The sequence below is a fragment of the Oncorhynchus mykiss genome, chromosome 3 (genome assembly GCF_057628025.1).
Source record: "Oncorhynchus mykiss isolate SJ-2025 chromosome 3, ASM5762802v1, whole genome shotgun sequence".
NCBI lineage: Eukaryota > Metazoa > Chordata > Actinopteri > Salmoniformes > Salmonidae > Oncorhynchus > Oncorhynchus mykiss.
The window spans coordinates 20,854,262-20,866,169 of NC_143024.1; the positions used below are offsets into that span (position 1 = coordinate 20,854,262).

Below are 11,908 nucleotides of genomic sequence, written 5' to 3' on the forward strand. Positions count from 1 at the left end.
AAACAACACAATGTAACTCCAAGTCAATCACACTTAGGAAGCAACACTGATTGACAATACAGGTGGACATTATAGGCAATTAGCAAGACAGCCCCAATAAAGGAGTGGTTCTGCAGGTGGTGACCACAGACCATTTCTCAGTTCCTATGCTTCCTGGCTGATGTTTTGGTCACTTTTGAATGCTGGCGGTGCTTTCACTCTAGTGGTAGCATGAGACGGAGTCTACAACCCACACAAGTGGCTCAGGTAGTGCAGCTCATCCAGGATGGCACATCAATGCGAGCTGTGGCAAGAAGGTTTGCTGTGTCTGTCAGCGTAGTGTCCAGAGCATGGAGGCGCTACCAGGAGACAAGCCAGTACATCAGGAGACGTGGAGGAGGCCGTAGGAGGGCAACAACCCAGCAGCAGGACCGCTCCCTCCGCCTTTGTGCAAGGAGGAGCACTGCCAGAGCCCTGCAAAATTACCTCCAGCAGGCCACAAATGTGCATGTGTCTGCTCAAACGGTCAGAAACAGACTCAAACGGTCAGAAACAGGGTGGTATGTCCACAGGTGGGGGTTGTGCTTACAGCCCAACACCGTGCAGGACGTTTGGCATTTGCCAGAGAACACCAAGATTGGCAAATTCGCCACTGGCGCCCTGTGCTCTTCACAGATGAAAACAGGTTCACACTGAGCACGTGACAATCTGGAGATTACGTGGAGCATGTTATGCTGCCTGCAACATCCCCCAGCATGACCGGTTTGGCGGTGGGTCAGTCATGGTGTGGGGTGGCATTTCTTTGGGGGGCCGCACAGCCCTCCATGTGCTCGCCAGAGGTAGCCTGACTGCCATTAGCTACCGAGATGAGATCCTCAGACCCCTTGTGAGACCATATGCTGGTGCGGTTGGCCCTGGGTTCCTCCTAATGCAAGACAATGTGGCTCATGTGGCTGGAGTGTGTCAGCAGTTCCTGCAAGAGGAAGGCATTGATGCTATGGACTGGCCCGCTCGTTCCCCAGACCTGAATCCAATTGAGCACATCTGGGACATCATGTCTCGCTCCATCCACCAACGCCACGTTGCACCACAGACTGTCTAGGAGTTGGTGGATGCTTTAGTTCAGGTCTGGGAGGAGATCCCTCAGGAGACCATCCGTCACATCATTAGGAGCATGCCCAGGCGTTGTAGGGAGGTCATACAGGCACATGGAAGCCACACACACTACTGAGCCTCAGGACATTACATCAAAGTTGGATCAGCCTGTAGTGTGGTTTTCCACTTTAATTTTGAGTGTGACTCCAAATCCAGACCTCCATGGGTTGATACATTTGATTTCCATTGATAATTTGTGTGATTTTGTTGTCAGCACATTCAACTATGTAAAGAAAGTATTTAATAAGAATATTTCATTCATTCAGATCTAGGATGTGTTATTTTAGTGTTCCCTTTATTTTTTTAAGCAGTGTATAATATATAGCATATTACATTATTACAGCACTCCTGTGTTCAGACAGACCAAAAGTGGCATTCCATGCTGGTTTAGAAAGAAGGATGGGATCTTTTTCTGATAGTGAAATAACTCTGCACTAATGTCACCACAAATACAGCCCAGTTACAGGTACTGTTTACACACCTGTACATGCATTAACTCACATGTCCACATTGGGTAGTTACAGGTACTGTTTACACACCTGTACATGCATTAACTCACATGTCCACATTGGGTAGCTACAGGTACTGTTTACACACCTGTACATGCATTAACTCACATGTCCACATTGGGTAGTTACAGGTACTGTTTACACACCTGTACATGCATTAACTCACATGTCCACATTGGGTAGTTACAGGTACTGTTTACACACCTGTACATGCATTAACTCACATGTCCACATTGGGTAGTTACAGGTACTGTTTACACACCTGTACATGCATTAACTCACATGTCCACATTGGGTAGTTACAGGTACTGTTTACACACCTGTACATGCATTAACTCACATGTCCACATTGGGTAGCTACAGGTACTGTTTACACACCTGTACATGCATTAACTCACATGTCCACATTGGGTAGTTACAGGTACTGTTTACACACCTGTACATGCATTAACTCACATGTCCACATTGGGTAGTTACAGGTACTGTTTACACACCTGTACATGCATTAACTCACATGTCCACATTGGGTAGTTACAGGTACTGTTTACACACCTGTACATGCATTAACTCACATGTCCACATTGGGTAGTTACAGGCACTGTTTACACACCTGTACATGCATTAACTCACATGTCCACATTGGGTAGCTACAGGCATCCACCCAAATGTTCCTCTCACAACCTGTCATTAAACATGATGTAAAATGACTCACCTCTCGTCTTCTCTTGATGTTTGTAGCTGATAAAAGTATAGAGTAGGCTACAGAAAACAACAAAATCAAGACCAGATTGATTGAACTTTATTAGTGTGTGCACTTTCCTTGTATATTCAGAGGTCATCTGAAGTACATACATGAAATGAATAAATACATGAACACAATAACAACATGAAAACAAACAAAGTGGGTTGGTATTGAATAGGTGCTAGGTTCATTAACATACAGTAAATACCCAATAAAACGGAAGCAGTCATTGAGCAATGGAAATGATTTGAAGTGAGGAGTGATAAGATCAGCATGTTAGGAGCAGGGAGTTTAGTCTCAGATCATCTCAATGTCAGCCTCCCTGGCAGGGTTCTTCTTGTGGTACTCCGAGATGCGGCTCTCCATGACCGGACGGAAGTGGCGAACCAGACCCTAAACAAGGAAGAGAAGGGTGGAGTGACAGAGAAGGGAGAGGAGGTCAGGGTGTTACTTCAACAGTTTCTCCAACTCCAATAGTCTCACCTAGCTAACCTTTGATCCCAGTAGTCTCACCTGTACCTGTCTAACCTCTGACCCCAGTAGTCTCACCTGTACCTGTCTAACCTCTGACCCCAGTAGTCTCACCTGTACCTGTCTAACCTCTGACCCCAGTAGTCTCACCTGTACCTGTCTAACCTCTGACCCCAGTAGTCTCACCTGTACCTGTCTAACCTCTGATCCCAGTAGTCTCACCTGTACCTGTCTAACCTCTGATCCCAGTAGTCTCACCTGTACCTGTCTAACCTCTGACACCAGTAGTCTCACCTGTTCCTAACTAGCCTGATCCCAGTAGTCTCACTTGTTTCTATCTAACCTCTGACCCAAGTAGTCTCACCTGTTCCTAACTAACCTGACTCCAGTAGTCTCACCTGTTTCTAACTAACCTGACCCTAGTAGTCTCACCTGTTCCTAACTAACCTTTGATCCCAGTAGTCTCACCTGTACCTGTCTAACCTCTGACCCCAGTAGTCTCACCTGTACCTGTCTAACCTCTGATCCCAGTAGTCTCACCTGTACCTGTCTAACCTCTGATCCCAGTAGTCTCACCTGTACCTGTCTAACCTCTGACCCAAGTAGTCTCACCTGTTCCTAACTAACCTGACTCCAGTAGTCTCACCTGTTTCTAACTAACCTGACCCTAGTAGTCTCACCTGTTCCTAACTAACCTCTGACCCCAGTAGTCTCACCTGTTCCTAACTAACCTCTGACCCAAGTAGTCACAGACCATGCAGCCCCGTCCCCCAGTAGTCTCACCTGTACAGGCCATGCAGCTCCGTCCCCCAGTAGTCTCACCTGTACAGGCCATACAGCCCCGTCCCCCAGTAGTCTCACCTGTACAGGCCATGCAGCCCCGTCCCCCAGTAGTCTCACCTGTACAGGCCATACAGCCCCGTCCCCCAGTAGTCTCACCTGTACAGGCCATGCAGCCCTGTCCCCCAGTAGTCTCACCTGTACAGGCCATGCAGCTCCGTCCCCCAGTAGTCTCACCTGTACAGGCCATGCAGCCCCGTCCCCCAGTAGTCTCACCTGTACAGGCCATACAGCCCCGTCCCCCAGTAGTCTCACCTGTACAGGCCATGCAGCTCCATCCCCCAGAGGTCTCACCTGTACAGGCCATGCAGCCCCGTCCCCCAGTAGTCTCACCTATCTAACCTCTGACCCCAGTAGTCTCACCTGTTCCTAACTAACCTGACCCAGTAGTCTCACCTGTACAGGCCATGCAGCCCCGTCCCCCAGTAGTCTCACCTGTACAGGCCATGCAGCCCCGTCCCCCAGAGGTCTCACCTGTACAGGCCATGCAGCCCCGTCCCCCAGTAGTCTCACCTGTACAGGCCATACAGCCCCGTCCCCCAGTAGTCTCACCTGTACAGGCCATACAGCCCCGTCCCCCAGTAGTCTCACCTGTACAGGCCATGCAGCCCTGTCCCCCAGTAGTCTCACCTGTACAGGCCAGGTAGCTCCGTCCCCCAGTAGTCTCACCTGTACAGGCCATGCAGCCCCGTCCCCCAGTAGTCTCACCTGTACAGGCCATACACCCCCGTCCCCCAGTAGTCTCACCTGTACAGGCCATGCAGCTCCATCCCCCAGAGGTCTCACCTGTACAGGCCATGCAGCCCCGTCCCCCAGTAGTCTCACCTGTACAGGCCATGCAGCCCCGTCCCCCAGAGGTCTCACCTGTACAGGCCATGCAGCCCCGTCCCCCAGTAGTCTCACCTGTACAGGCCATACAGCCCTGTCCCCCAGTAGTCTCACCTGTACAGACCATGCAGCCCTGTCCCCCAGTAGTCTCACCTGTACAGACCATGCAGCCCCATCCCCCAGTAGTCTCACCTGTACAGGCCATGCAGCTCCGTCCCCCAGTAGTCTCACCTGTACAGGCCATGCAGCCCCGTCCCCCAGTAGTCTCACCTGTACAGGCCATGCAGCCCCGTCCCCCAGTAGTCTCACCTGTACAGGCCATGCAGCCCCGTCCCCCAGAGGTCTCACCTGTACAGGCCATGCAGCCCCGTCCCCCAGTAGTCTCACCTGTACAGGCCATACAGCCCCGTCCCCCAGTAGTCTCACCTGTACAGGCCATGCAGCCCCGTCCCCCAGTAGTCTCACCTGTACAGGCCATACAGCCCCGTCCCCCAGTAGTCTCACCTGTACAGACCATACAGCCCCATCCCCCAGTAGTCTCACCTGTACAGGCCATGCAGCCCCGTCCCCCAGTAGTCTCACCTGTACAGGCCATGCAGCTCCGTCCCCCAGTAGTCTCACCTGTACAGGCCATACAGCCCCGTCCCCCAGTAGTCTCACCTGTACAGGCCATACAGCCCCGTCCCCCAGTAGTCTCACCTGTTCAGGCCATGCAGCTCCGTCCCCCAGTAGTCTCATCTGTACAGGCCATGCAGCCCCATCCCCCAGTAGTCTCACCTGTACAGGTCATGCAGCTCCGTCCCCCAGTAGTCTCACCTGTACAGGCCATACAACCCCGTCCCCCAGTAGTCTCACCTGTACAGGCCATGCAGCCCTGTCCCCCAGTAGTCTCACCTGTACAGGCCATGCAGCCCCGTCCCCCAGTAGTCTCACCTGTACAGGCCATGCAGCCCCGTCCCCCAGGGCACAGATGGTATGGCCCTCGATCTGTTTACTCAGCTCCCAGATCATATCAATCTCAGAGTTGGCCGCGTCGCCACGCACAAACCGCCACATCATCTTATCCATCCAGTCCACTCCTGGTGGGGGGCGGGGGATTAGAACGAAATAGGGAGAGAGAGAGAGAGATGAGATCAACTTATCCACCCAGTCATTTTTGTGGCACTCAGATATCAGATTATCAGAAGTGGGATGGGGTTTTATGTTTGAGCAATAAGCTATGTAGGAGCAAAACCCGTGGACATTCAATTATCAAGACTGTGTGTAGTTCCTTACCTTCCCTGCAGGGGGTGCACTGCCCACAGCTCTCATGTTTATAGAACTCAACCAGACGGGCGATGGCTCTGATTACATCAGTCTGGAGGAATAGATGCAACTATTTGTTTAGTTTGATTTGTCTGAAATATAATGTTCATCAATATAAAGTAAATAGAGTGTGTGAGTGCGTTCTTACAGATTTGTCCATGACGATGACGGCGGCGGTGCCCAGAGCGGACTCTGCGCGGACGAGGTCATCAAAATCCATCATGACATCATCACACACAGAGCGAGGGATAATGGGTGTGGAGGAGCCTCCAGGGATCACTCCCAGTAGGTTGTCCCAGCCGCCCCTCACACCTCCTGCACCAATCAGAGACGAGGGGAGGGTCAGGCGCACAAATATCAGCAGCACCAATAATATACACACTAATACACACCTGCGTGTCTGTCTATGAGTTCTCTGAGAGGAATGGACATCTCTTCCTCTACTGTGCACGGAGTGTTTACGTGACCAGAGATGTTGAACAGCTTTGTCCCAGCATTCCTCTCTCTCCCGAAGCTCGCAAACCACGCTCCACCTCGACGACAGATAGCAGGTGCCACAGCAACCGTCTCCACATTAGCAACCGTTGTTGGGCATCCGAACACCCCTGGAGACCCAAAGACAAGGTGGTACATTGAGGGAAAGTCATTAAGAAGAGCATTTATTTTCACAGTATAGTCTACAGAAAACAATTGAACTGTCAGAAATGTAATGTATACTTCCCTTTCGGAAAAAATCACATGAACCAAGTTAATGTGATAACGTGAAAACATGTAAAGCAACATGTGATAACATGAAACTACACATTTTCCACATGTGAAATCATGTGGTTTTTCTGTTAGGGTTTTGGTAGACCATATTATCATTATTTTGATAGTTTATTTTTTGGTGAGATTTAGGTAAATCCAAAGGTGGTAGGTAATTTCCTCACCTATGTCAGCGGGGAAGGGTGGTTTGAGTCTGGGTTTCCCCTGCTTGCCCTCCAGGGACTCGATGAGGGCCGTCTCCTCCCCACAGATGTAGGCTCCTGCCCCCCGCATCACAAACACATCAAAGTCGTACCCAGAGCCACACGCGTTCTTGCCTATCAACCCTGCTGCATACGCCTCGTTTATCGCCACCTGGTGGACAGGACATACTGTAAGTGTGTGTGTGCTCGTTTGTGGAGGAGACAGGAGAGGACAGGACTCCAACCAGTCTAAGCAGGTAGTCTGACCTGTGTATTGGAGGACTCGTTGTAGAACTCTGACCTGTGTATTGGAGGACTCGTTGTAGAACTCTGACCTGTGTATTGGAGGACTCGTTGTAGAACTGACCTGTGTATTGGAGGACTCATTGTAGAACTCTGACCTGTGTATTGGAGGACTCGTTGTAGAACTGACCTGTGTATTGGAGGACTCGTTGTAGAACTCTGACCTGTGTACTGGAGGACTCGTTGTAGAACTCTGACCTGTGTATTGGAGGACTCGTTGTAGAACTGACCTGTGTATTGGAGGACTCGTTGTAGAACTCTGACCTGTGTATTGGAGAACTCGTTGTAGAACTGACCTGTGTATTGGAGGACTCGTTGTAGAACTCTGACCTGTGTATTGGAGGACTCGTTGTAGAACTGACCTGTGTATTGGAGGACTCGTTGTAGAACTCTGACCTGTGTATTGGAGAACTCGTTGTAGAACTGACCTGTGTATTGGAGGACTCGTTGTAGAACTCTGACCTGTGTATTGGAGGACTCGTTGTAGAACTGACCTGTGTATTGGAGGACTCGTTGTAGAACTCTGACCTGTGTATTGGAGAACTCGTTGTAGAACTGACCTGTGTATTGGAGGACTCGTTGTAGAACTCTGACCTGTGTATTGGAGGACTCGTTGTAGAACTGACCTGTGTATTGGAGGACTCGTTGTAGAACTCTGACCTGTGTATTGGAGAACTCGTTGTAGAACTGACCTGTGTATTGGAGGACTCGTTGTAGAACTCTGACCTGTGTATTGGAGAACTCGTTGTAGAACTGACCTGTGTATTGGAGGACTCGTTGTAGAACTCTGACCTGTGTATTGGAGAACTCGTTGTAGAACTGACCTGTGTATTGGAGGACTCGTTGTAGAACTCTCCTCTGATGTAGATGTAAGCGGCGTGGGCTCCCATGGCCCTCCCAGCCACCAGGCAGCCCTCCACCAGCTTGTGAGGGTCGTGACGCATGATCTCTCTGTCCTTACACGTCCCTGGCTCTCCTTCATCTGCATTCACTACCAGGTACTTAGGTCTGAGATACACAGACACATATACTGTATGTTACACACCAGTGGAGGCTCCTCAGGGGAGGAAGGAGAGGACCATCGTCCTCAGTGAATTTCAGAAAAATGTAAATAGTTAAACATTTAAAAAGTTGTCCTTTTTAGATACAACTATACTAAATATATTCACCTCACCAAAGAATTTATTAAAACACAATGTTTTGCAATGAAGGTCTACTGTAGCCTCAACAGCACTCTGTAGAGTAGAGCCAAAGGCATACCTGGAGGACAGCTAGTTTCCGTCATCCTCTGGGCACATTGACTTCAATACAAAACCTAGGAGGCTCGTCGTTCTCACCCCCTTCCATAGACTTACACAGTAATTATGTCAACTTCCGGAGGATATCCTCCAACCTATAAGAGCTCTTGCAGCATGAACTGACATGTTGTCCACCCAATCAAAGGATCAGATAATTAATCCAGTACTGAAAGCATAAACTACAGCTAGCTAGCACGGCAGTGCATAATATGTGGTGAGTAGTTGACTCAAAGAGAAAGACAATAGTTGAACAGTTTTGAACAAATTCATTTATTCAAAAGTGAATGAGAGGCAAGAGAGAGAGATAGATATATATAGTTTTTTCTCACTTTTGAGCTACCTACTCAAACACCTGGCTCAAACAGAGAGGGATGCTACGTTAGCTAGCTGGCTATCCAACACTGGAACTCTTCCAAGTCAAGGTAAGCTTTTGGTTTTATTAATTTACTGCCACTGGGGCCCGCAGGTGTAACTACTAAACTCCTTGCTGACTGTACACTGTATTGCATGATTGTAGCGGGTTTACTAACACATTAGTTCTAGTGGCTATATTGACTATTTCGTTATAATATGGTGCCAAACGATGTAGGTGGTTAGCGGTTAGGATATGAAGGTGTGCAAAGCTGTCATCAAGGGTGGCTACTTTGAAGAATCTCAAATATAAAATATATTTTGATTTGTTTAGCCCTGTTTTGGTAACTATATTATTCCATATGTGTTATTTCATAGTTGTGACGTCTTCACTATTATTCTACAATGTAGAAAGTAGTACAAATACAGAAAAACCCTTGAATGAGTAGGTGTGTCCAAACTTTTGACTGGTACTGTATGTGGCTGCTATGAAAGTGAACTGTGTTTGTGTGTGAACTGTTGGACTAATTATTACACCCTAGATCAGCTAGATGCAGACAAGAGTGTACAAGGCGGTATTGAATGTATCAATGTCTGTCACCTTGATTACTCAAATTTCTCTCGACCTGTTCACCTAGCGTACCTTGTAAACTTTTTTATTCATAGACTAGGTTGTAGCAATCTCATAATGGGTACAGAGAAAATTTGAGTATCAAGTAGTAGCCTAAAAACCCCATTCAAAAGGGTCAGTCTCTAGACTGTATGATGTGCTACAGGCACACATAGAGGTATCCATTAAAAGGGCTTGGGAACAAGAACTTGGGTCAGAAATCTCAGATGAGGACTGGGTAGAAGCTCTCAGGAATATAAACCACAGTTCAGTGAATGCCAGACACAACCTTGTACAGTGTAAGGTGATACACAGGTTACATTACTCAAAAGTGAAACTGCATAAAATATTCCTGGACACCTCACCACTGTGTGAGAGGTGCAAGCAGGATGAGGGGAAGTTGACCCACTTATTCTGGGCATGTCCTAAGTTACATGTTTACAGGGCTCTCATTTTTGGTTACTTATCTAGAGCCTTTGATAGAGTTCTAGCCCCAGACTCATTGACCGCTCTGTTTGGTACAGTTGATGGGAATAACCACGAAGGGAAAGCTGTCTCTCTTTGTACTCTATTAGCCAAAAGGCTCATATTGCAATTTTGGAAACTGGAGACTGTACCTACCTTTGAAATGTGGTTACGGGATTTAGGGAATGTAATACATATGGAAAAGATTCGATACAATACCTCCAATAGAAGTCCATTGTTTTCCAAAATATGGCAGCCGATACTGGATAAATGGTCTAGTCCCGCTTCATAACTGGGTTGACGATCTGCTGCTACTCTGTGCTGTACTCCACTCAATATTTATTTTTGGCTTAACTACACTGCTTGTAATGACTATATGCTGTCTTCTTATACATGTACCACCTAATAGGATTTAGTTTTATTTTGTGTATGTGTGAGTTAAGTTTTGTTTTGTCCTCTACATTGGCCATCCCATTCAACAGTACAATCAATGTCATTGTTAGTATTGCTGACTTTTTTATTTGATTTTTTATTGGAAAATAATAAACATATTATAAAAATAAAAAAAGTAGTAGCCTAAACCTATCGATGTTACATTGAGCTGGGTGAATGGAATATGAATGACAGTCATCCAATATGCTGTAATAGAAATAAGGCCATGCTCATACAAAAATGGTACCAACCGCCACTGTTACGTGCACATGCACACACACTCTCTCTCTCAATCTCTCTCTTTCTTACCTGCCGTCGCTGGGTTTGTTCATGAAGCCCCACTTCATGCCGGTGGGGAAGCCAGCTCCTCCTCTCCCTCTCAGACCAGACACCTTGACCTCATTCAGGATCCAGTCTGTCCCCTTCAGGAGGATCTCTTTAGTCTTATACCAGTCACCCCGACGCAGAGCACCCTTCAGACTGGGGACACAATGGGAAATATAGATCCCGTTTTAAATAGACCACATTCACCTAATAATTCCTATGTACCTGATGTATGTATCGTTTTCACATATCATGTATTCTCGGGTAGGTTGAGGGAAGGGGACAAGGAGACTTTATGGATGGTGGAGAAGAGGGCAAGGGTACTACTATATGTGCATAGAATTGATGGTATCCAGTGTGTGTATGCGCAGAGTGATGTTACGTTTGGGATGTTACTACCTCCAGTCATGACGGCCATACAAGTTTGTGAAAATTCGGTCTTGATCACTCAAGGGCCCAAATTTAGTCTTCTTTGGATTCTCCTAGCAACCCAGATAAACACACAGACATATAATAATTTATGTAACGATAATAGGCTAGATGGAGACCTAGGCAGCTGTAGCCTAGTCTCGAAAACAGAAATAGTTTTAAACTACACTAGGTGATAGAAGGCTACCTGTTGCTTTGCTGCGGTGCTGTAGCGCTGGGCCAGATGAGGCGAGACGCACTGCTGCGCCGCGGCCGAGTGCGCACCTGTGCTCGCTAGCATCCGACGTAGCGTCAGCATCCTGGAACAGAGAACTTTGTTTGGAGCAAAGCTAGTCCAGTTAGCCAGCTACAGAGTTATTGCCCTAGTGCTCATTTAACAATCTATACTTGAATAAAGTTGTATGTAAGATATCAGCATATGGCATCTTATTATATGTAAATTTGGCCAAACAAATTTTTAAAAGCGCACTTGCTGGTCCAGATAAATTAGCCTAGTTGAGCTAATTTAACTGCTAAAAATGTTCTCGCTAACTAATCTCCATTCACCTTCCTGCCATTAGATGACCAATGATGTTGTTGATTAACCTGAAAGGTTTCCCTCTTTGGGTTGTTGCTTCTCTCCCAGACTTGGTCACTGCTGTCTCAAAAATGACAAAACGTTCAGTTTCGTTAGCAGTTCAGTCGGTTGTTGTCCAGGCTAGCTAGTTGGGTTAGCGAACTCAACTAGTGCTGCTAATTGGATTATGACGTTCCGTCTGCCTGCGTCAACCCAAAGCCACCCGTGTCGAGGCTGGTTGACATTCCTCCCTGCATCATCCGCAGAAGTGAATCTGGGTACAGTGTGTGAAAGACTGCAGCTGAAGAAGTTAGGCCTACTCAGTGCATGAACTTTTGTCGTGAATAATAATCTACTATAATTT

The 11,908-nt window shown here is 47.6% G+C and overlaps 1 protein-coding gene across 1 annotated transcript; it reads right to left on the reverse strand.

Moving 5' to 3' along the window:
• Positions 1-2,420: 2,420 nt before the first annotated feature.
• Positions 2,421-11,759, reverse strand: LOC110508594 (NADH dehydrogenase [ubiquinone] flavoprotein 1, mitochondrial-like). Its single transcript, XM_021589228.3, has 11 exons — positions 11,535-11,759; positions 11,176-11,287; positions 10,959-11,041; positions 10,545-10,715; positions 7,904-8,087; positions 6,759-6,948; positions 6,222-6,434; positions 5,978-6,144; positions 5,800-5,881; positions 5,458-5,603; positions 2,421-2,778 (listed from the first exon to the last, which is right to left on the reverse strand). The coding sequence occupies exons 1-11, from the start codon at positions 11,543-11,545 to the stop codon at positions 2,683-2,685; spliced, it is 1,455 nt and encodes a 484-aa protein (XP_021444903.2). The 5' UTR covers positions 11,546-11,759; the 3' UTR covers positions 2,421-2,682.
• Between the last annotated feature and the right edge of the window lie 149 nt (positions 11,760-11,908).